Source organism: Corythoichthys intestinalis, chromosome 21 (genome assembly GCF_030265065.1).
Source record: "Corythoichthys intestinalis isolate RoL2023-P3 chromosome 21, ASM3026506v1, whole genome shotgun sequence".
Lineage (NCBI taxonomy): Eukaryota > Metazoa > Chordata > Actinopteri > Syngnathiformes > Syngnathidae > Corythoichthys > Corythoichthys intestinalis.
This window is the reverse complement of record NC_080415.1, coordinates 19,550,105-19,576,434: the sequence shown is the minus strand read 5'-3', so window position 1 is coordinate 19,576,434 and position 26,330 is coordinate 19,550,105. Positions and strand designations below refer to the sequence as shown.

General features: G+C 38.5%; 1 protein-coding gene across 5 annotated transcripts in view; it reads left to right on the top strand.

The window, feature by feature from the left end:
• Nucleotides 1-26,330, top strand: part of LOC130909476 (zinc finger protein 385B-like) — a 101,116-nt gene that overhangs the window by 62,990 nt on the left and 11,796 nt on the right. For all 5 annotated transcript variants that reach the window (XM_057826016.1, XM_057826014.1, XM_057826012.1 and 2 more), the window contains 2 exons: nt 17,250-17,407; nt 21,124-21,231. In XM_057826016.1, the coding sequence (XP_057681999.1) occupies nt 17,255-17,407; nt 21,124-21,231 (261 nt within the window). In that variant the 5' untranslated portion in view covers nt 17,250-17,254. The remainder of the gene's footprint in view (nt 1-17,249; nt 17,408-21,123; nt 21,232-26,330) is intronic.

Sequence of the window (26,330 nt, the reverse complement as noted above, 5' to 3'; positions counted from 1 at the left end):
AGCTGGGTAACACAGGTGGATGTAGATTGCAGGATACACTGGGAGAACACACACAGGTGAGAGCAATGGGTAATCACAGGGACAAGTCACACTAGGAGAAACCAACACAAAACCTAACAGTACACCACATATCATGACAGGTTTGAACCATTTTAGTGATTTTTTTGATGAAACACGAACGCAACTCTCTCGTCGATAAACAACGATGGCACCTGCCTCGACCTATTGTTTCCTTGTTATGACGTCTCCGCCCCATTCGGCTGTTTCCGGAATAATTTCGGAAATGTTCGTAATTTTCGATCTATTTTCGATAATTGCTCATGAATGTGATTCATTTTTTTGTTAACTTCATTAATATTTGTTATCTTGCCACATAACGGTTCTATTGATATCTCACAGCCCCCTAGTGTTTTAATACCCTTTAAAGACACTGTGGAACAGGGGTGGGCAAACCGGTCCTCGAGGGCCGCAGTGGGTCCTGGTCTTTGTTCCAACTGACCCAGCACAGATAGTTAAAGCAATGCGGTTTCAGCAGAAATGAGAAGCACCTGACTGCAATCGACTGATTGCACTTGTAAAACAGCAGATTGGTGAAAAGGTGTCCTCTTAATGGGTTGCAACAAAAACCCGCAACCACTGCGGCCCTTTGTGGAATTAATTGCCAACCCCTGCTGTGGAAGAACGGCAGGGAGCCAATGTGACGTCACCGCTCGGCGACGTCAACAATGGCGAGCTACTAGTTTATTTTTTGATTGAAAATTATACAAATTTTATTCAGACGAAAACATTCAAAGGGGTTTTAATTAGGGCTGTCAAAATGATCCCGTTAACACGCGGTAATTATTTTTTTAAATTAATCACGTTAAAATATTTGACGCAATTAATGCACATGTCCCGCTCAGACAGTATTCTGCCTTTTGGTAAGTTTTACAGCAAGGCTTTTTGTGCTGCCTAACAGCGAACTCTTGTGGTCGCTTTGCGACATGGTTTATTGTTTTCTTTCCAGTTCAATATGGCTGCACGACGTCTCGGACTGACGCCTACGTTGTAATGTTGTGCTTATATGATCCTTGGACAAGATTTGTCCGTAAGTATGGTTGTTGTAAAGAATGTACATATTATGTTAGTAAGCGAAATGTTATATTTTTTGCATGAGACGCTTTTGTGTATGTTTAGTGAACCTGTATAGCGTGCTAAGCTAACGTTGTTGCTAATGCAATGCTTGTGTACTTTTTTGTAGTTTTACGACAGTCTAAAGAGGACAATGGTTTGAGGCCATTTTATTAATAAATCAGATGAAAAAGGAAGAAGTCTGATTATTAAGGCGTCGTTCACTAGCTGTCTAGCTTTGGAAAAAGTAGACGCTTCGGAGTGAGGACAGCATAGACAGATTTAAATGACAGTAGAGTGAAATGCCCACTACAGTCCTTATGTACCGTATGTTGAATATATATATCCATCTTGTCTTATCTTTCCATTCCAACAATTTATTTTACAGAATATATATATAATTTACAGAAAAATATGGCATATTTTATAGATGGTTTGAATTGCGATTAATTACGATTAATTAATTTTTAAGCTGTAATTAACTCGATTAAAAATTTTAATCGTTTGACAGCCCTAGTTTTAATATAAAATTACTATAACTTGTACTGAAATTTATCTGTTAAGAACAATAAGTCTAATAAGCCGTGGATCCTTTTAACAGAAAGAATGTTAATCATGTTAATGCCATCTTGTGGATTTATTGTTATAATAAACAAATACAGTACTTATGTAGAGTATGTTGAATGTATATATCCGTCTTGTGTCTTATCTTTCCATTCCAACAATAATTTATAGAAAAATATGGCATATTTTGGAGATGGTTTGAATTGCAATCAATTACGATTAATTAATTTTTAAGCTTTGATTAACTCGACTAAAAATTTTAATCTTTTCACAGCCCTAATTATATAATGACTCCAGTTATTTACTGTAGGTAATTTAGACTGTCTTCCCATATGTTGTAAGGATAAAATTGACCCTACCATTATTAAGCGACTTTTTTTTTCATTATGTTCAGATGTTACATGCGCAATGTTATATTTAATTTCTTAATTTAAACAGAGAATGTTGAGTGATTTTAAGACAAATGTTTATTTTTTTTCATTGTTGGATAGTTAAGGAGTTATTAACAAGTTTGTAGTTATTGTCTATGTTAATATAATTTATGTTCAAATATTGCAATTTAAATTTTCTAATAGAATCCAGACATACGTATATTCTGGAAGCTTTCAAAATGTTTCTTTTCTAGCTTTTGAAAACAAACGTTTCAATCGGAAGGTGTATCACCTGAACCTGGGGGCGCAGTACGTCACATGAGTGACACGACCAAACACTGCTACGATACGTGCTAACTACACATACCATAAGAAAATGTGACACAGTGTGAACTTCTGACGGAAACTACGCCGAATTTTTATCTTGTTCTCGTCTTGTTAGACGAAAACTGGGATTCGTCTCGTCATGTTTTAGTCTCCCAAGACACGTTTTTAGCTCGCCACCTCATGGTCATAAAAAAATTGTTCGTCAACTAAATATTTTCGTTGTCGCCATCATTGACGAAAGCACCGTTGTCCACAAAAGCATCCGATCATGATTTTCATTCAAACTCTGATCAGATTAAATACATTTTGTCAATGTAAACAAAGCCAATGGTAGGAAATGACTCTATGCGGAACGTGCACTGATAAACATCTTCAGCAGTAAGCATCGATGCTGGGACTTTTAACTGACTTTTGGCAAAGAGCTAATTAGGCAACTCATGGTCCGGATAACTCTCTAACAGAGTTGAAATATTGCAAATATGTGTGGCGCGCATCTGTGGGATGTCATTCAGCAAGTTTGATTGGTACATCTTATCTCAGTTCAAGCAGATGGCGGCAGTTTATTTTAAGTATTCTTGATAACGGGACGCTTTGAAAGGGCATGGGCACACTCTGATTTTCCCTGATAAGTGCATTCATGCTCATTTCCCTGCATTTTTTTTTTTTGGTATCATATGTGGAGTCAAAATGTTAATTAAGTAGTTATCAGCATATCAGTACAGATGATTAACATGGCTGTTTTTCTGCTTCGTAAGAGACAATCTTAACTTCAACAACCCGTAGGATGTAGAAAATACTAAAATATTTTTCTCAAGTGTTATTGAGGTCATTATCTTGCCATCCTGTGTTCCAACATTGTTTTGAATTACAGTTTTTGCAAACAAGCAGTTTTCAGTACTCAGATGAAAATGGTGGCTTACTGTTATGAAACAGGGGTGTTGTGGGCCACATGGTTGTTATTTCCCTCTCTGCGCCATTCTGACTGCAAACCCATAAAAATGGATGAACAGTTCATATTATTACATATACAAATTGGTACCAGCAGGGGCGCTGCAAGTCACTTACAGAAGGGGGTGCTGAGGATCTGTTTTTTGTTTTTCCCCCCACCTAAAAACAGTCGTTTCGGTCCAAATTTGTCATGCTCGCGCCTTTTCTCCATACAAAGCGTGCACAATGGAAGTACACACGCATGCTGGATAGTTTACGTACTAATACCAGGCTACTACAAAGACAGCGTTCCATTCCACCGACAGTTCGTGTTGAAGTTTTTGTATTGGAAATAAAAGCGCCCGTGTATCATAATGCAAATCCCCGCAGCTTGACGGCGCAATTTGGCCGAATTTCATAATTGTTTGATATGGCTGTGTGATACATTATTGGAAAGGTTCAAATCTCTATTTTCTGGAGGAAGAAAAATTTTGAACAGGAGGACATTTTTGACACCTTAAAAGTAGGTCAAATCAGGTGAGTGAAAAATAGACATTTTTGTGACCTTTGAAATTTTCTTTAAGTTTCTCATTTAGAAAATGGTTTTGGACACCCATCCCGGTACATAATAAATAACAAACACTTCAAGATTATGCCCCTTTGTTTACTCAAGTCTTTGATAATCAATAAGCATGCACTCAGACATGTGGATGGATGTACAATAATAAAAGAAATCAGTGTGTGAGTAAATGTAGATTTAATTTAACCCTGTGTTTTATTTGGTAAATAAACATGGCTTTACAGGGAGTTAGCTGTATAGTTAATTATACCTTTACTGCATACAGTGCGTCAAATAAGTATTTAGTCAACCACCAATTGTGCAAGTTCTCCTACTTGAAAACATTAGCAAGGCCTGTAATTGTCAACATGGGTAAACCTCAACCATGAGAGACAGAATGTGGAAACAAAAAACAGAAAATCTCATTCTTTGATTTTTAAAGAATTTATTTCCAAATTAGAGTGGAAAATAAGTATTTGGTCACCTACAAACAAGCAAGATTTCTGCCTGTCAAAGAGGTCTAACTCCTTCTAATGAGGTCTAACGAGGCTCCACTGGTTACCTGTATTTATGGCACCTGTTTTAACTCATTATCGGTATAAAAGACAGCTGTCCACAATCTCAGTCAGTCACACTCCAAACTCCACTATGGCCAAGACCAAAGAGCTGTCGAAGGACACCAGAGACAAACTTAGACGTAGACCTGCACCAGGCTGGGAAGACTGAATCTGCAATAGGTAAAACGCTTGGTTTAAAGAAATCAACTGTTGGAGAAATTATTAGAAAATGGAAGACATACAAGACCACTGATAATCTCCCTCGATCTGGGGCTCCATGCAAGATCTCACCCCGTGGCGTCAAAATGATAACAAGAACGGTGAGCCAAAATCCCAGAACCACACGGGGAGACCTGTTGAATGACCTACAGAGAGCTGGAACCAAAGTAACAAAGGCTACTATCAGTAACACAATGCGCCGCCAGGGACTCAAATCCTGCACTGCCAGACGTGTCCCCCTGCTGAAGAAAGTACACGTCCAGGCCCATCTGTGGTTCGCTAGAGAGCATTTGGATGATCCAGAAGAGGACTGACAGAGAATGTGTTATGGTCAGATGAAACTAAAATAGAACTTTTTGGTAGAAACACAGGTTTCTCGTGTTTGGAGGAGAAAGAATACTGAATTACATCCGAAGAACACCATACCCAATGTGAAGCATGGGGGTGGAAACATCATGCTTTGGGGCTGTTTTTCTGCAAAGGGACCAGGACGACTGATCTGTGTAAAGGAAAGAATGAATGGGTCCATCTATCGAGAAATTTTGAGTGAAAATCTCCTTCCATCAGCAAGGGCATTGAAGATGAGACATGGCTGGGTCTTTCAGCATGACAATGATCCCAAACACACAGCCAGGGCAACAAAGGAGTGGCTTCGTAAGAAGCATTTCAAGGTCCTGGAGTGGCCTAGCCAGTCTCCAGATCTCAACCCCATAGAAAATCTATGGAGGGAGTTGAAAGTCCGTGTTGCCCAACGACAGCCCCAAAACATCACTGCTCTAGAGGAGATCTGCATGGAGGAATGGGCCAAAATACCAGCAACAGTGTGTGAAAAGCTTGTGAAAAGTTACAAAAAACGTTTGGCCTCCGTTATTGCCAACAAAGGGTACATAACAAAGTATTGAGATGAACTTTTGGTATTGACCAAATAGTTATTTTCCTTTCTAATTTGGAAATAAATTCTTTAAAAATCAAACAATGTGATTTTCTGTTTTTTTTCCCCACATTTTGTCTCTCATGGTTGATGTTTACCCATGTTGATAATTACAGACCTCGCTAATATTTTCAAGTGGGAGAACTTGCACAATTAGTGGTTGACTAAATACTTATTTGCCCCACTGTATATCACAAAAAATGCTTGCAATATCTCAAAGGGCAATATTGGCATTTTAGAAAGACATATGAATTCAGTGCAAACATAATGTGGTGAGCTAAATCTGGCCCCCCAGCCTTGAATTTGACTGACAACTGTGCTATAATATAACCTCTAGCTTTTGAAAATTGTTTTTATAGTTTGGTTTTTATTAAACAAATGATTTTTTGGGGGGTTATTTTCAGTAATAAAATTCTAGTTTTGGAAAATTGCTGGCTTTTCCATGAATTTCATTCACTGCGTGCCTAGTTATGTTGGCTGAATTTTTGGGTTGAGAAAAACAACCAAAGAGGTCGTTTCAATGAGAAAGATGATTTGAGACAGTGGTTGTCTCCTAACATTCATCTATTACCTAAGAATGAAAATAGCAGGCTTCTGATGTTGCTCTTTTGGTCACCTTGAACAAATTCTGCAGCCGTTTACGGACCCCGGGGTGAAAATGGGTTCCTCAAAGTAGGCCAAATTACTACTGGGAGCCTGATCTGGGCTGCGTGGTGCCCCGCAGGTGAAATTCCCTTCAAGCGTACGCCTGCTGCTGCCGCAGTGTGGCTTTAAACTGACAGCGACAGCCAGCGGGATCATTTTTGCCACACAATTTTAGCTCAAAATGTCCTCTGTCACAATGAAGCTAATTTATTTAAAGACTTCACAGTACACTGAGGCACAAGTGCTGCTCCTAACCGTCATGGAAATTAGGTATTTTTTGTTTCCATTGGAGAGCTTAGGAGAGCCGTCATTGGAAGTTTTAATGGATGCTAATACAGCCTGCAGATCCTCTTAGAAATTTTGCCTTGTTCGCCGGTTTTGGATGGTTCAGTGGCTTTTCAGTTTGGCAAAAACTAAGCCTAATTCCATTATAGAGTGCGAGATGTATAATGACATGAAGGAATATTTGAGGACAGAGGCATAATTTAGTGTTTCACTTCTAAATACTTCCATCTTCTTAATCATCATTTGACCTGACATACATAATAACATTGAAGACATGTAATTGCAATTAATGCGACTTCATGTGAAAATTGCCTTCATAGAAGTGTATGAACTAATGTTTTCCATCTGTGTTTTATCCTGCTATACATTACATCAAGACTGCTGAAGCCTCTGCTTTGTGTCATTCAATCTGCTTCAATGCTTAGCAAGTACTCGAAAGATGAAGTCATTCCACTTTTTTTTTTTTAAGTGTCACACAACAGGTGGCGAAAATGCTCACACCCTCTTCTTAAAGTAGCACTACAGGTACTTTTGTTGAAAAAACAGACTGGAAAAAGTGAAAATTAATTCCGAATTAAAAACCAAACCCACCTTGTATCTTTAGCTAAAAGCTAGCAAGCAATTGGCTAGCTAGAAAATGTGAATCAAAACTGTAACTTTTTAATGTTAAAATATTCATAACTAGAAACTTATTGTGTCAAATGAAAAGTATAGTAAAGATGTTACATTTTTATAATTACCCTTAAAAAAGTAATTGTTTTTTACTTCAAAATGATGTGACACGTAGGGTACTCTACAAAAGCGTACTGCACGAATGCTATTTAAAGACCGTTAGGTCGCCATCGTTACGCGGAAGTGGGACATTATCGATACATCCTCGCATACAAACCATGTTATTTCTGCTTGATTTCTCCAGTAATCTTTCAAAAAAGAACATGCCGATCAAACATTGCTGCCGTGGAACTTGTAGAAACGACTCTAGACATTACGACTTATGAAGGATGTTCTCTTCATACGTTTCCCGAAACCAGAAACTCGGAGGAAACAATGTGAAGAATGGAGCAACTTGCGCGGACGTCCAAAAGACCAGTTTAACGCCAGCAAGATGAAACCATTCACATTTCATATGCAGTAAACATTTTGTTGGGGGCCATGTTCCTTAAGAGGACAAAGGGGTAAGCCATTTTGATATTTTTACGTATTTTTTAGCGTGGCGTTTTGCCGTCCTGCTTCTGTCTGACAATGAATGACCTGAAAAAAAATTAAAATGGTATTTGACTGCCACTGTTACCTTTTCTGTTGTAAAAAAACAAGAACTTTAGTATGGGGAAAGTGTAAATAAATTATAGAATTAAGATTTGTTATTAACTCATTTGCTCCCAAAAACGTATAAATACGTTCTATTTTTAATTGTTTCAGTGTCTCAAAGACATATTTATACGTCTTCTACGTTTTTTGTTTTTTTTTGTTTCATAAAAGACATCTCTGGGTCCTGATTCAACTGAGCTCCAAAGCACAAAGCTGAAAATCAATTTTAAAGCAATAAAATTGGCCACTGGAGGGCCGTAGCGTATTTGGTAAGAACCGCAACCCGATTCAACAGCAACGAACGGCCGGGCATCACGGTCGGAGCGCTGGTAGAATGATCCCAGGCGGCGGACGACCGAGCAGAACAACCGAGAGGACGCCTGGGATGCCAGGTGCTGGATGACCGAGCAGAACGACTGGGACCACCAGTGCAGCGGGCTCGCCAAACAGACCCCGCAGAGACTCAAAAAAAAAAATCCATCTTTATGAGACAGGCCACGAGGAGGGAAAAGTTTACCCGGCTGACGCGGCAACAATAGCGTCATCTCGGCGACAACAGCGTCATCTCTCAGTTAATCAAGTGTGAATAAATTGTTATTTTGCTATCAAAAGCTCTGTCTTGTTCTTTATGATATTTTGTAAAAAATAAAATAAAACATAATTCAGATGTTTGAGATGTAAGTAAAGCAAAAAATAGCTGTGTTAAAGTCAAAGTTATGTTTGAAATGTATGCGTTTACAAAAAGCTCATTTTCTCCGTTTTCTCATCAGAAATTGGAAAATTGCTCAAACTAAGCTATTTTATAATGCTGATTTCTAAAGAATGGAAAAAGATATGAACTTACTTTTTTTTCTGCTGAAAGAAAAGTGTCTAATCTTTCTTTTGGTGGATTCCATGTTTATATAGCAATAGAACAGAATTTTCAGTGGGCCTTGTAAAATCAGTCAAAATCCAGGAAAATGGCCGGCAGCGAAGCGCCTTGCTCTGGTGAAAATGGCTGGGAGTGAATGAGGTAATGAAAAAAATAAAAGTGTGAATGAAAAGGGACTCTATGGTAGGATACCCGGGAAGACCCCACTTCTGACTCGGAGACATTTAAAAAACGAGGCTGGAGTTTGCCAAAACTTACCTGAGAAAGCCAAAATTGTTTTGGAAGAATGTTCTCTGGTCAGATGAGACAAAAGTAGAGCTTTTTGGGAAATTGCATCAATATAGAGTTTACAGGGAAAAAAACGAGGCCGTCAAAGAAAAGAACACGGTCCCCACAGTCAAACATGGCGGAGGTTCCCTGATGTTTTGGGGTTGCTTTGCTACCTCTGGCACTGGACTGCTTGACCGTGTGCATGGCATTATGAAGTCTGAAGACTACCAAAAAAATTTTGCAGCATAATGTGTGAGAAAGCTGGGTCTCCCCCAGAGGTCATGGGTCTTCCAGCAGGACAATGACCCAAAACTAACTTCAAAAAGGTCTAGAAAATGGTTTGAGAGAAACCACTGGAGACTTCTAAAGTGGCCCGATCTGAATCCCATAGAACATTGTGGAGAAATCTGAAAATGGCAATTTGGAGAAGGTTGCGCTACCAAGTATTGGGCTGAGGGTGCCAATATTTTGTCTGGCCCATTTTTGTGTAAAATAATAATAATTTAATTTTTTTAAATTCTATTTTGTGTGTTTTTTTTAATTGCGAGCAAAATAAATGAAGATATTTCAACCAAAATTGCAATCGTTTTCTGGGGGAAGTTGAGCATGATCTAACAGAATTGCATGGGTGCAAATTAGGCCTGAACGATATTGGAAAAAACTATTGTTGCGATTTTTTTGGGGGGTTGCGATATTATATTGCGATATTAGAAGAAAAAAATATATATATATATATATGTCTTTTTTTTAAAGAAATTTTCACTGGATGACTTGAATAGCTGTTTGGAAATACTTTGGATGACACACCGTGACCACAGTGTATTCATATAATACCGTTTCATTTGTGAATGATGAAGATTGCTGTATGAAGGGATCCAGGAAGCCATGTCTGCACAAAATAGATCATTTATTGAACACTGTATTTTACACTTCAACAGCAGCAAATACATTAAATGACAAATAAAAGAGCAGCTGCATTAGTCCCCTGAGTTTTTGACAAAATATTACAATAAATAAAAACTTCTGTAAAATAACAACAAAGTTGTAAAATATTTAAACAAAAATATTAATTATGACAAATAAAACAGTTGTTCACAAACTATTACAATAAATAAAAACCTCAGTAAAACAACAAAAAAGTTGTCAACATATTTGAACTTATCCATTAAATCAAATAAACAAAAGTGCAAGTGCATTAGTCCCCTGAGTTGTTTACACAAAATATAACAATATATAACTGCAAAACACCAACAAAGTTGTAAACATCTTTAAACAAAAATATTAAATATTAAAACTATATGTGCAGCTGTTATTTGAAAAATACAATTTACAATAAATTTAAATATAAAAGAAACAAACTCAATTGAACTTGTAAATAATTGAACTGATTAACTGCAAATAACTGTGATGAATAACAACCATTTTAACACCCAAATTTCCTGCCTTCCTGATAGCTGTCACAGAAATAAAAAGAAGAAAAGACATTCGTGCAGCTGTGTTATGTATTTGTCTGCATATCGGCCACCTTCCTTGCTCAGCAATTCTCAACTGGGTCTCATAGGTTTTTGGCTAAGTTTAGTTTATCCACCATTGCATGCTTGAGACAAGAACGTTGGCACGTAGCAATGTTCCCACTTGTATTAAAACGCCTCTCTGATGGGAAGCTCGTTGCAGAAATGCATAGATACTTGCGTTTCAAATTGTCCAACATGTTCGACGTATTACTTCTTGTTGAGGCAACCACGGCGAAGCACTGTCAACAGGGCTGTTTTTTGTTCCTTAGCATCGTGTTGATAGCCAAAATACTTCCAAAACTACTTTTGGAGACAGTCTTCCCTCATTTCCTTCGCACGCAAGCGCACATCGCGATGGCGATGTTTAAACTAGAGCTGTCCCAACTAGTCGACATTGTCGACGTCATCGATGACGTAAATCCGTCGACTAGCACAACATCCCGTCGACGGTTAATGAAGGGTTAAAAAAAAAATATGCGTGGAAAATTCAGAATGTCGGACGCTTGGTATGCATGCGGGGAAATCGGCACAAAGCCAAAAAAGTGCACCAGAGAGTCCAAAACACTGACTTATTTTCAAAGAAAGAAAGGAGGGTACACTATTGTGTCCTGTCTCTTCAATGCCGAGCTTGGCTGCACGCCGGCCGTGAATGATAACGACAGGAGATTGTAAGTCCATCTAACTAACTAATGACATGTTTATTAAAGTTGCTAAGCCTGTCGCGATATGCAATGATTCCATTTATCGCATGGTAAATAAAAATTAGGGCGGTCATTTTCACGGCTGCGTTTTATCGCTGCGCGCGTGTGCGTGCGTACATTTGTGCGTGCGTGCTGATGGCATATAAAACTCATCAACACGCTGTAGAATTAAAGTTCAGACATACAAAATAAGAAAACACATCTATATTAAACACTATATACGTTAGCATTGCTACATTGAAGTGAATGGGAAAAAAGACGACCTACTTTAGCCGGCTATAAAACAGGCAGCCTTGTCCAAAACTTGAAGTTAAAAGGTGACACTTCAAACATGAAAAATCGCTGGTTAACACCATTTGCAAAAGGACAAAAAATATATTACTGACACCACATGCAATGACAAAAAGTGATTTTTTTGTGGACTGTAAAGCATAAATTAGCGGTTTAGCGAGCGTACTTCCGGTGAACATTTCAAAATAAAAGCATGTCATGTTTGTCATATAAATTTAAGTGTTCCAAAATGTTTTTGTGAATTGATAAGCGTCAACAAAAATTTCATTGCTAAATTAGTATTAAAAAAAAAAAATGTTTTTGTGAATTGATAAGCGTCTCAAAAATTTCATTGCTAAATTAATAAAAAAATAAATAAATGTTTTTGTGAATTGATCAGCGTCTCAAAAATTTCATTGCTAAATTAGTAAAAAAAAAAAAAATGTTTTTGTGAATTGATAAGCGTCTCAAAAATTTCATTGCTAAATTAGTAAAAAAAAAAAAAAAAAAATTATTTTAAAAAAAATTAAAAGATTAGTCGACTAATCGTAAAAATAGTCGGCTGAATTGATTGATCGGGAGAAAATTAGTCGATTGGGACAGCCCTAGTTTAAACGATATATCGTTCAGGCCTAGTGCCAATACTTTTGGCCAGCAGTGTAGTTTGTGTTTAAGAATAACAATTTATTGCTTTTGAGTGTGTGATTCATTAGGATGCATTGTCACTACATTAGTGGTTGAACTGATTAAAAAAAATTGGCAATAATACCGCATATCGGCAATAATTTATGAGACTAAAATTTGTTATCGCGACAGGCCTAGATATTGCACAACACGTCCATGTTGTGGTCGAGTTAAAAGAAGTATGATAATCAACCCCGCTTACCCCTACTCCCAATTTTCACCCATATTTTGTCATTTTTTATGGAGCAATGCTGATTCAATTTCCAACCACGGAATCACATTCACAATTCACATCACAGTTTTTTCTATTCTTAAATTTTCCATCCATTAAAAAGAAACCCACTAAAAGCTGATAAAGAAATAAAAGCCACCCTGAGAGTGCTGACAGGGACCAGAAGCAGATAAATGATCACCGGGAAAATAAGCAAAGCAGCCTTTCCTTTGACGCCACTACGCCGCCATGAAAGCTTCTCATTCCCTCCATCTCTCCCTCGGTGGTGTTGAGTCACCAAGAGACTAATCTTGGAAATAATCGAGATTAAGCCTTTCTCGCTCTTTTTTTCCCCCTCGGTAGTGTATTTTCCTCACTGTCTTTATCGAAATGAGAAAGCTGACTGCTGTGACCTACACTGAAGAAGCTGCCTGGATAAAAAACGGGGACAAATGCAGATTAAGAAAAAGGATCATTTGCTATACTTATATAGTTACAGTTCTAAAGTGCTCTAGAATGTAATAGTAATTGTCTATATCAAGCACATTAGTCACGGGTTTCTGTTGGTTACTGAACACAGCAGTTCATTGTTAAAGGGAACCTCGGATTTAAAGACTCTAATAAGTCACAATTGTTCTCTTTTACTAACATATGTTATTAGAAACATATATTATTGCCACTGATTTAATAATCTATGATATTTAGTACATGTTTTGACCTACGGAGGGCGTCATGTTTTACGTGCGCGATGCACACTGGTGGTGATGACGTGGTCGGTCGGGACTGGGAGAATAGCTGTGCTAGCCAGCAAACGAAACTAGTATGACGACTGGCATGATTTTGTCACATTCTGCTGCTGATCAGATTGTTTTGAGTTCCCAACGTCGTACCTGCATCCAATTCCAGCTCATCAGCAGTGTTTTTAAACCGATCCTAGGCGACTTGCCGAGATATTGACTTTCTGTCATTTGACATTCTTGACCCCTTCTTTGCGAGTTGCAACTTTGCCTTGGTTTTTTCGTTCGTCTGCCTCTCACGGCGGTTTTCCCTAAGGATTTTTTTTTTTTTTTTAAATTGATCCCGATCTGCTGTCATTGTTTTCTGCTTGTTTCCACATTCGCGGACCTGAACAGATTTGTTGGTTTTCATCTGAGGACTTGCTACTAATTGCAGCTAATAGATTGAATAGATCTTAATGAGGAAAATCATAATCTGACATCATGCAGAAGTTCTGGTGATGTGGTCTACGCGCTCGTCTGTCACATGGGAAACGCGGGTTCAAATCCTGCTGCAGATCTTAATTTAATTGCTTTTGCTGCTCGTTTTGTGAAATATCGACAATGCTGTCAGGCTCATCAATTTTCCGCTCGGGTTCAAATTGGAAGGGCAGAACTGATGACATGTTTATAAAGCTAAAAAGTGACACTATGAAAGCCCGGCAGCGCCGCCCAGTGATGTCGTCGCCCAGAGTGCATTGCGTCGTCAACAACAATGCTGACCTTCTAGTTCAACTAATTTTATCAAAATGAAAACATTAAAAGGGGTTGTAATATAAAATTATTATAACTCATCATGCTAACATTTATCGTTGAAGAATTACATGTCTTTCTATCAGTGATACCCTCTAAGGAAGGGTATAACTGATGATTGTACAAATGTTATATGTAAATAGATGGGGTACCTTGATTAAAGGGACAAACAACACCATTATCATGTGCATCGCAGGGGGAAAAAAATCTACACTTTTATATAAATTGAATTTTGTGGGTGGGGCGGTTCGTTCCTATGGACTCCGAAACGGCTGGGTGGATTTTGATGAAATTTTACACAGTTGTACTTTGTTTCTGGGAGTGTTCTCAGATGGGTTTTATTTTTGTAGGCCTCCATTTACTTGTAGTGCGGAAAATTAATTCGAAAGTCGAAAAATTCTCTGGTGATAGCAATGTCGCAGTTGGCTTTCATACTTTACGGTTTCATGTACAAATTTAAGTGTGCTGTGATAATACGTTGTGGTTTTGAGTACTCCACACAAGATGCTGGATTTTTAAAAAATGTACAATTTTCCGGAATATTACTATGGAATTCATTTTGGCTGGACATTCATACCGTAGCGACTGTTATTTATTATGTGTTATACCTGCAATGGTTAATGGGTTGTTGTGGCAACTATGACTGAGAGTGGTGGTTGCCGTTGTTATGTTCTGGTGTTTTCTGTTCAATATACTGTAGGTGCTGTTTCTTGGAGTTCCGCAATGTATAGGGCACAAGAGTGGCAATTGTGAAACATAAAAACTGTGTCTCTAATTCTTTTACACATCGGTCGCCACAATATTGTACTCAGTGATGGAAAAGCGATTGCATATTAACCCCTTTATGTTATCCTTTACTACATTACAGCTGCATCTCCAAGGAAATTGTGATTTATCTGCCATTCGGTTGAATTGCGTTCACGTTACACAAACCTGAGCAACGCCGGGCCATACTGCTAGTTGTTTAATACATTTGAAAAACACAGAATATAATTAATTAACTACCCCAAGACTCACACCAAAGTACTCTCATGAAATTCTGATGTGTGATTTCATTTCACAGATTTTTTTTTTCATGTCAGATCATCCTGTCCCCCTCAAATGGACCTATTTTTGGAAAGCTGTTTGTTTAGTTTTTTTTTTCTATAAAGGGACTTGCACTCTGAAGCCACTGCGTTGCATTACCGTAAAGCACATAATGCAAACAATTATCCAAATGAGGGACGGCTGGCTTGACTTTATTGTTTTGCAGGTTAGCAAGTTCAAACATTTTATTGTTATGCTAACTCTGATGTTGGTCGGACTTTCAGTAGCAAAATTAGTGGGGTTTCTTCCACCTCCACAACATTGACGTCTTTTTACATTACTGATAGTGGTTGCTGCTGACCGAAAAAACTAATATCCCGCCTCTTCGAAGGAGGCGGCGGCATGTTATTGACATCAATCTGTCGGGGGGGGGGGGGGGGGGGGGCCTGTGTTGCCGTTGAGGGAGTGGGGTGGTGTTGGGTCTAAAACTCGTTCTTTAACTTAGTTATTTACCCAAGGCAAGCTGACAAAAGGCAGGGCATAAAGTGAGACAGAGTCAGAGAGATGACATTTTTCAACCTGCTGGTTGGGAGAGCCAGGAGACATGTTCCGCGACCAATGTCTCATCGAAGTCTCTCTCTCTGAACTCTCCCGCGCTGCTAACTTTTATTGAGGGCTTGTTGATGGGTGGAATACAGTTACAACACTGTTGTCCAACGTGGCAGGTTCGGTCAGGCAAATTCCTTATTCTAGTCATTGATTGAACAGTCACACTCTTGATTGAATTAACAGTCACACTCTTGAGCAGGCAAGATATCTTTGTTTTGAACACACATTTGCACTCAAAGTACTGTAGCTTGGTGGAAAAGTACTGAGACATTGTGTGATGAATCAACATATGTGTGTGTATCTATTAATCAGCAGAATGTGAACAATTGCCGGTAAGCACATGATTATGGGCTAAAACTGTATTCTTCATAATAACTTGGGAGTGCGCGTATAAAAGCTGTGGGAGAGCAAACTGGCATAATATATTTGGCATATAAAAACAAGCTTATCTTGCATTTGGTGGTCATCAAGTCATCAGCCAATCAAACGTGCGTTTGAGGAAAAAAACTGACCGGAACATTCAGCAAGTGAAAAGGGATAAATTTAAGTCTGAACATAATGAAAATAATTCACTTAATAATGGTAGCGTCTGTTCTATCCTTACAACATATGGGAAGACAATCTAAATGACCTACACCACTGAACTCATTATATAATGCAAATAAGGTTGCTTAAAAGTTGGTTGAGACAATTTGAGCATCCGGAAAAGTTGGGTCGCCCTTGCCATTGTCTGATAAAGCTGTTCGGGTCTATCGGTGTTTATGTGCGGTCGTATAACTAATCACAAAATGGCTGCACTAGTGAGTGTAATAAGTTTTACTAGGTGTTGTCTGTCCCTTTAAGACGTTTACAGGTTATGATCCAAAGCTTGGTTGTTTTTTTTTTTTTTTTTTTTTTTTTTTTTTTTTTTTTAAATAAAACCAAAAAAAAAAAAAATGAGGACGGAACATGATCAAATCCATGGTCATCTCAGTGCCATTTTTTTCACTTTTTAATTTAATTTCCACAGTTTGTCCACATTTAAATAAATTGCGTTTTCTACAAACTACTATGACATTCTCTATCATGCCTGGTTGCTACTGGTGTTGATTTCCTTCTTTGTGACGTATTTTCCTTCTAATAGACTGACTAAATCCCACTCAACCTTTTCATTATAGTTACACACTTACACACTCTACTTCTCCATTAAACATTCTCGGTGCAAATGGCTCAAAAGAATGACCAAACAAGCCACAATTGCAATATTATGAAAACCAACTTATTGGCTACCATTGACTGCGATAGATGTGCAATCCGTTTTGATTGAGAGGAGTGACAGCAATTATTAGCTCCCAGCCTTTCCCACTCAAAATAGATTGGACATCCATCACCATCAATGGCAGCCATTGGGCTAGCCACGCTACACACTTCAATTAAACGAATGCTTGTGCCATTACAAAAAAATATAGAATCAAATTCCGTTGTGTACGTCATTGATGACTAACATGTTTACTCGGCCTCCACACCTTTGCATCACACTGCGCGGCTAAATGTCAGCGCTCTGATGTTTGCCTTCGGTAAAGACAAAGGTCACAGCATGTGTAAATTATGAGCAGTCTGATAGTGTTCAGGCCAGCCAAGTGTGAAAAGATCGTCATGCTGTATCATTTACTTATACTTCCATTGATTTCATACAATTGTTGTAAAGTATCATGAGCTTGTGTCGCTTTGGATTAAAATGGCGACTTTTTTTTTTTTTTTTTTTTTTTTTTTTTTTTGCAGGTGCGATGTCCCAAAACCAGGTTCACCCACTTCTGGGTTCCCTCCCAGTGCCGCTGTCGGGCCGAGCCAGCCTCCAACCGCACAACCACCTGGAGCACTTCTTGCCCCTCAGGATAAGCGCATCTTCACCCCTCAGCCTTTTCCCAAATTTCAACACGGTGAGATTCATTATGAAAGAGCTGATCAGAATATTACACTGTAAAAAAAAAACAACAAAATATATATGGTGGAGAACACTCAAGTGACTTGAAGTTCCACTCTTGAGACTCCTAATTTGGCCAACTTTCAAAATTATCTGATATGCATGTGTGATACATCATTGGAAAGCTGAACATTTCAATTTTCTGGGGGAAGAAAAGTTCTGAACAGGAGGGCATTTATTTATTTATTTAAAAAGCAAAACCCTATCTGGAGGTGAGCGCACGCGAGAGCAGAATTACAGATGCCATGACTTTAACGAGATATTATCGCGTACTTACCTTGTTTCGATCCAAAAACTCCATGTAGCATGTATCACTGAGTGTCAAGACACAGATGTGAATGTCCACAGCTGGATTTTTGGGGATTTTATGGGTGAAACAAAGTAATATAACAAGGGTCGCGATGCAGAAATAGCAGTCAACAAGGAGTGGTTGAGACGTTCTTTTTCATATATTTACCCTTTAAAACGTTTTATTCCATTTTTCTTTGTTTGGACCGATTATTTATCATCCAACATATCGGAGAAAATGCGACAGTAACAAGAAAAAAATACAATTAAGCGATAGTTATGTGGTTGTTATCCGTGACTTTAGGTCGACGGGGATCAATAATACTAACCTAAGCGGTAGGCAGAGAGCCGATAAGACAACAAAACAAAGCCAACGGGAATCTTCCTTCCCAAGCCAGCGGGATCACCTGGGCTTGAATACAGTCTTGATGAGCTTGAATTGGCAGCAGTTACGACGTCAAAACACGATTTGACCAACATTGTGACAGCCGATGCCGACCAAAAAGGATGTACCGTAATGTCCGGGTTATAAAATCGCGCCAGCAGCCCTCCCCGCACAAAGAGTGCCAGTGGGCAAAACTGGACAAGACTGTGAAAGTGTCCAACCCGTGTTATTCTCGGGACATCTTTACATGCGTGAAAGCAATGACGCGAGTAACTTCCGCGTCACCTTACACGGGAATTTCCCTGGATATGCATGTGAAAGGGGCTGATAGGAAAGAAGTTATCGTAATTTTGTTTTAGGCCAGATCGCCCAACGATATGTGTAACTAATATGTTTTAACTTCTCTGATAGTGGTGATGTCAGTGCGCTCTCATTCACACCGTCACTCTGGCGGTCAACACCGAGCTAATAGAGTGGTCTAACTTCAGCTGTTAGAGCGTCTTTTTAAAGCTTAAGGAGCAGTGTTGTTAATAATGGCGTTAGAGTATAACAGAGTTACCAATGGCGTTATTTTTGTCAGTAGTGAGTAATCTAATTAAGTACCATTTTTGCCCGAATATAAGACAGTGTTTTTTGCATTGAAATAAGACTGAAAAAGAGGGGGTAGTCTTATATTTGCGGTCTAGACATTATACCCATTCACGACGCTAGATGGCGCCAGATATCATTGAAACGATGTTCTGTCATGACAGATCTCAGCTACTCTCCCCATTCACGACGCTAGATGGCGCCAGATATCATTGAAGCGATGTTCTGTCATGACAGATCTCAGCTACTCTCAAGTTTAACCAGTTTGCATTATTTCATTACAATGTTTTTCCTTATTCAGATTTGTTTCAAGACTACAGTTACAGTTAGATTTCACTTTGATGGTTAATGCACTTATTGCAATTTTGTTGTTTTATCACAATAGATTGGTTTATTTACATTTCAAAAACCAGAAGCCATTCATTTACGAATGTGATTGCACTTTAGTTTACATATTTAAATGGTCAAATATTAAGATTTGAATGAGGCAAAATTACATGATTTTCTCTCAAATATATTGTTATAATCATTTGTTTCGGATGTACTGTAATTATTTTCTGTATAAAAATTAATTTGGTGTTCAAAAAGTCTTTTTTCAAACTTGAGTCTTGAAATAGGGCCGTCTTATATTCGGGCCAATACGGGATATATTAGGGGTGTGACGATACACACAAGTCACGGTTCAGTACGCACCTCGGTACCGGGGGTCACGGTTCGGTGCGGGTCGAGTACAACAGGAAAAACAAAAAGGCTGTTTTTCTCACAGCATTCGAAAGTTAAAGTTTATATACCATTGAACTGTTATGTAGGTGAAATTTTAAAAAATGTAAAAAAGTGTGACCTATGTTTTTTATTTGGAATGTAAAGTGAAAGAAGTTATAGAATGGATCCTGTAATAACGTGTAAAACTCTTTTGCCGAGTAATTAATTACTCGTACATTGAGGCAACTGAGTTACTAACTCAATTACTTGTTGGGAGAAGTAATTTGTTACTGTAACTAATTCCTTATTTGAAAGTAAGATTAACAACACTGTCAAGGAGTAAGTGTTTCCTAAACTTCTACACACACAGTACTTCCACCTATCGGTCTTCAGTAGCTCGGTAGTCAGCACGCTCGACTGCCAAGACCGATTACCTATGATTCAGTTTGAAAAAAACTTAGGACTAAAGCTGAAACGAATACTCGAGCAACTCGTGTAACTCGAGTTTAAAAACTGATCCGAGTAATTTTATTCACCTCGAGTATCCGTTTATTATGACAGCTCTAAGCATCACGTTTTGCTCGGACTACTTTTAATGTGGGACAACGCGCTGATGTCACGTGCGGAGAGGAAGAAACAAAAAATCAACAACAACAAAACTTACTGCAGCAGACAGCCGCTACACACGATGCCGACGTTGCTAAATACTTGCCCGCACAATGCTAGTTGGTAGCCGGTAGCGTCTGATGCGTCTCATAGAGATCACATGTATGTTGAACTAGATGCGTAATGACATACTCGGCCGCGTCTGGGCAGCATTAGTAAACCGCCGCCATCTTAAAGCAGTAGAGCGCTAAGCGCTAATAAATAGGATTAACGTTACTGTCACAAGCTTACGTAACGTTAGCCCAGCGGAGGGCTAGGTTTCTATTAATTATGACCACTGTCGATTGTGGCTAACGTGTCTTACATACAGGCTTTAACATAACATAGCATTGTGGAGTGATGAGGGTGTAAAATAAAAACTTTATCATGCTAACTATCAATTTTAGCTCAGTAGTCATTGCTGGATAAAACACCAAGTAGCACTGGTCCCTAATGTGCTCCAATACAGCCTGTATCATACATTTATTTTGAACACTGCAAAAACTCAAAATCCTATCAGGACTTACAGTTTAGACTAACTTAAAACTTAACTAGAACTTAAAAATGGCTTGACACAAATAGAAATTCAATTGAAACACGTAGGGAAAAAAATCCTAACTTTTAAGTGATGTGTGTTATCAAGCGTAACGGCATTTTTTGGTAAGATATATATATATAATTTTTTTTTTTAAATAAGATCTAAAAGTTTTTGGAGTGAAAGCAGTGAATTAGTCTTTTTTTTATTCTAGTTACATCTGAGATGCAATTGTTGGCTGTTTTCAACAATATACATCGAAAATAAAGACATTGATTGACTGAAAATGGTTCAAGATTAGATAAAATGTCTTGTTTTCTCATGTATATTTATAATTGCTCTTCACCTAAAAATATATTTGTTTTATCCAATTACTCGATTAATCGATAGAATTTTCAGTCGATTACTCGATTACTAAAATATTCGATAGCTGCAGCCCTACTTAAGACTACCAAAGCACTATCCAATGCTAATAGGAGCACAACTCTAACCTTTTCTATCAGAGACTAAAATGTATGTTTTTATGCAGATGGATCCAGTGCAGAAAGCGGTAATCAACCACACTTTTGGCATCGCGCCACCTAAGAGAAGAACAACTATCACCTGTAATATTTGTCACCTGCGTTTTAACTCCACTGTAAGTGCCACACTCCTATTTTGCACATTTCATATGGTCTGCACACAAAAGTATTCCCAAGACAGCCTTTTCTTATCTTTCTTCCGTTTTCCTGGTCTGAGAGAAAACCAATCAGCCTCTTCAGCCTCCCTTTCTTATCACACCTTACTATTCATATTCATTTAGCTACGTTTCTTTATACGGTCCATTTTTATACATATTTGCATTTATATTGTAAGATGGTCGAATAAGGGCCACTCTTTTTGCAATTTGAAGAGAACAGGGCACATTTGTGATTATGTCCTCGTCATCCTCCTTTTTTTCATGATCCTTCTCGAGTTGAAGAAAATATGAAAAAAAAATTATTGCCTATTTTCAGGACGAGTACATTCCTTAAATCATGTTCTGACGTGCACTGTTTATAATTATAGGTAGGTATTCAAATTAGTTATAAGTACAAAACAAAACACAATTTTTTCTCCTGTACATTTTCATGCATTAGTTTTATATGTTCACCTTAAAGGGCAGCTGAAGATGAGCATTTTACTCGGTTAAATTGGCACGAATGCATCATTCGCTGTCTCAAAACTCACATTACCAAACGTTTTTTTGAATTGACCGCGTAGTTTTCGAGTTACTGCCATAGCAACACCTTAGCAACGAGAGACGCGCCTCACTGCCAACTGCTACCTGATGATGTCATTTCCCCAAGATCTCGCCAGCACTCTAATTCGAAAGTATAGCACCACGCGATACATTTTGTGGGTTTTACTCGCTACATTCGTCATGCCATCTTGATGTGTAGCGATTAAGGGTGTAACGGTACATGTATTTGTGTTGAACCGTTTCGGTACGTGGTCGTCGGTTCGGTACGGGGGTGTACCGAACGAGTTTCTGACCTAATGTAAAGTGCTGTCAAATTTAGCGCGTTAACAGGCGGTAATTAATTTTTTGAATTAACCACGTTAAAATATTTGACACATTTAACGCAAGCGCGGAACGCCCGCTAATGCTTCCCATAATCCCACTGTTACGTCCCACGGACGGCTGCTAAGGGCGTAACATAAAATGAGCCACGCACACAAGTTGCAAGTGGACACAAATTTATTCACACAAGTCGAACTCGCAATGAACAAAATATACAAAATGCGGAAGAAGCTGGCTTCAGCGTAAGCCCAGGCTAAAACAACAAACAAAATCAAACTGCACTTGAACCCCACCCGCTAAGTAAACCCTGATCGTAAAAAAAGAAAAAACTATACAGCCACTACCTTGGCTTCTACGCTAAACAAAATAGGGTTGAACGAAAACGGCAGTTTACCTCTACTGCTGCGGTGCTCTTATTTACAGTGGTGAACAAAAACGATCCAATAACGAATGAACACAAAATACCTCACCGAAAAAGCAGGATTGTAACAAAACAGCGATCGAATGCACAGGTGAATGAATGTCGTGCAAACAGCTGCCGAGGAGGTACGCGGCACGTATGCAGTCAAATGCGAAGTTGCGAACTCTGAGTGTTGACTGTAAAATGACGAGCGGTCAGTTGACTTTTGTTAACGCTGACTTTATTTGGTTAACAAGACTCAGGCACAATACAACACACGCGGGTATGCAAGCTCAAACAACGGCCTAATAGTATTACCCAGAGCCGTATTACTGTGTATCGGATTAGCTGCTGTAAAGCAAGTGTCGTTATTGCCGCAAATGTAAACAAAGTGCTGCATAATGGATACATGTCAGACAGCGGCTAGTTCGGGTGGCCCGTCAGCGGCGGTGACGTCGTCTGCTCGTCCGGCGTCAATCAGAGTACGCCACGTGAGGAGGGGAGGCAGCCAGCTGGCGGACGCGGCGATCAGACCACTGACAGTCTCAAAAAAGATAACAGTTAAACGGCCAGGGCCGTCTCACCATTTAGAAGGGCAGTGAGCAGCATGGGTAACGGTTAAATGTTAACATGGAAGATGGTTGGCCCTCTGGGTGGGGAATTAAAATTAAAAAAGAATATAGATGGAACAACTCTTCAATTCAGTGTTGCAACTGTTCAGTTTTGCACATCAGATATTTATTTTAAAGAAAAAGTCTTAGCCAAAGTTATTTTTATTTTGTTTTTCAAAATATCTACATTTCAGAATATTGCAATTTCTATTTTTGAGCAGAATTCTAGCTTTGTGTAGGCTAATGTTCCTATTGTTGAAAGCACAAAAGTGTGTAATAAACAACTAGCACATTTATATTTTGCATTTTGTTTTCTTACTGTACCGAAAATGAACCGAACCGTGACCTCAAAACCGAGGTACGAACCGAACCGAGATTTTTGTGTACCGTTACACCCCTAGTAGCGATGAATTGCTCACACGGAGGCACGAGACTCTTTGAGTGGCCATAGACTTCATAAAGTATTGACATGACACATTCCCCATTCACTGCGTCACGCCTTCCCGAAGGTGGCCATCCCACACTCCGCTTCATTTAGTAGCAGTCGGTCACATGCAGCGATCTAGCTGGATTTAGGTTGAAAAAGTACGAAAGCTCTACTGCATACAAGCAGGAAGGATTGTCTCAGGAGTGATTTGTTTGAGGATTCAAGGTAATCATTACATTTTTCATACCATGCATGCATTTTGAAACATTGTTAAAAAAATCAGTGGGAGAAATTAGCAGCTACAGCATTGGCACTTTGCAATATTTACGTAAAGTAACTGCCAACTACCCGTTTTTTGCCTTTGAACCGGAGAGTTGTTTTACGTCCATATCTATAAAGAATTCAGGGATATAAGCCTTTATTCACAAAAATTTAACGGAAAAAGCTCTTTGCTTACATATGGCGGCCGCTAATTTGCTTACCGACTAGCATCATAGTTCGCAGTATTTACGTAAAATAAATGCTAACTGCACGTTTTTTTTTTTTGCTTTTAACCAAGAAATGAGACTGTTTTACGTCCGTATCTCTAAAGAATTCAGGGATTTAAGCTTCATTCACAAGAATTTAACGGAAAAAGCTCTTTGTTTACATATGGTGGCCGCTAATTTGCTTACCAACTAGCAGCATAATTCGCAATTTTTACGTAAAATAAATGCTAACTGCACGTTTTTTTAAGCATTTATTCATAAGCACTTTGTCTGTGATATGGCGGCCGCTAAACTGCTTACTGACTAGCAGCATAGTTCACAATATTTATGTAAAATAAATGTTAACTGCACGTTTTTTTAAGCATTTATTCACAAGCTCTTTGTCTGTGATATGGCGGCCGCTAATTTGCTGACCAACTAGCATCATAGTTCGCAATATTTACTTAAAATAAATGCCAGCTGCACGGCTTTTTTGCTTTAACCAAGAATCGAGACTGTTTTACGTCCATATCTATAAATAATTCAGGGATTTAGGCATTCATTCACAAGAATTTAACGGAAAAAGCTCTTTGTTTACATTTGGCGGCCGCTAATTTGCTTACCGACTAGCAGCATAGTTCGCAATATTTACGTAAAATAAATACTAACTGCATGTTTTTTAAGCATTTATTCATAAGCTCTTTGTCTGTGATATGGTGGCCGCTAATTTGCTTACTGACTAGCAGCATAGTTGGCAATATTTACGTAAAATAAATGCTAACTGCACGTTTTTTTAAGCATTTATTCACAAGCACTTTGTCTGTGATATGGCGGCCGCTAAATTGCTTACTGACTAGCAGCATAGTTCACAATATTTATGTAAAATAAATGTTAACTGCACGTTTTTTTAAGCATTTATTCACAAGCTCTTAGTCTGTGATATGGCGGCCGCTGATTTGCTGGTAAGTTGGGCAACCATGACTGTCAGTAGTGGCTGCAAATGGTATACAATATGTTCTGCGTTGTGTTCAATTAAGCGTGTTTAAAAAAGATCGTCTCGTGCTCCACCCAAATGCATGCGAGGAAGTTAGGCAACCATGACTGTCAGTACTGGCTACAAATAGTATACAATATGTTCTGCGTTGTTTTCAATTAAGCGTGTTAAGAAAAAGATCGTCTGATCGTCAATGAACCCCCGTGTCCACTCGCATTTCTCTGCCTTATCGCTCCTAATGTGCTAAAACGGCGTCATTGTAAACTGTTTGAGGCAACGCATAAACAGGTCATTCCGTGCATGCGTTAATTGCGTCAAATATTTTAACGCGACTAATTAATAAAATTAATTACCGCCAGTTAACGCGATAAATTTGACAGCCCTAGTTCAAAGAGAAATCACGATGCTAGATGCCTACCACTCTTTCGTGAAGTGTAGAGCTCCCAACCGGCGTCATCACCCACGTCTACTGTGCCGAATAAATTGTCGATATCTGACGCAGGTTCAAACATGTAAGGATTCATTGTAGATCATCTTTCCTGGGAGCATTTGCCATGGGTAGCTTCACGAAAGAGCGATCCTGAATGGTTACTTTTGGTGAAAATATCACTGATATCGCATTTGCTGCTATGCTCGCTCTGGATAGTCTTCTGTTGCGCTGGGGTATTTGCGTCACACTTCCGGGTTTGGAAACGGACTAGTAACAGAGTGCACAAAACCTTAAAAAAACGCAAATTATCCTCGCAGTTATGCGTTAAAAATGACGTAGTTGTTTTGACGAACTCGTCCAAAGTTTATATTCTTAAAATTACACTGAAATCCGAGAAGCTCTTCAGCTGCTCTTTAATTTTTTTATTTTTTATTTTTTATTTTTATTTATTTTTTTGTTAACAAGGATAGATTTTTTAAATATTTTAGTTTTAGGGTGCTTTGCAAAGGAAATTTGTACAAAAGTTGTATACAGTTTTTGCCAAAACCGTAGTATAAAAGTTATATAGTTTTTGCCAAAAACGTACGGTTCCGCCAAAATTTGACCAAAACATCTCCCTTTATTTCCAACAGCCCCAATTCATTTCCAATAGGTAAACAAATGTGTTGATAGATCAAGAGGAGACATAAAAAAGCTCCAAAATGTACAGGAAGTGACCCAAAATTAATTCATTGCCTGCCATTACCAACAACAGACATCCAATTCACATAAACTGGTAAGACTGTGAATGCCTATTTTTCAGTGCCATTGGCAGCATTACTCGTCCAATCTATTTTGACTGGGAAGGGCTAATGAACTTTTGAA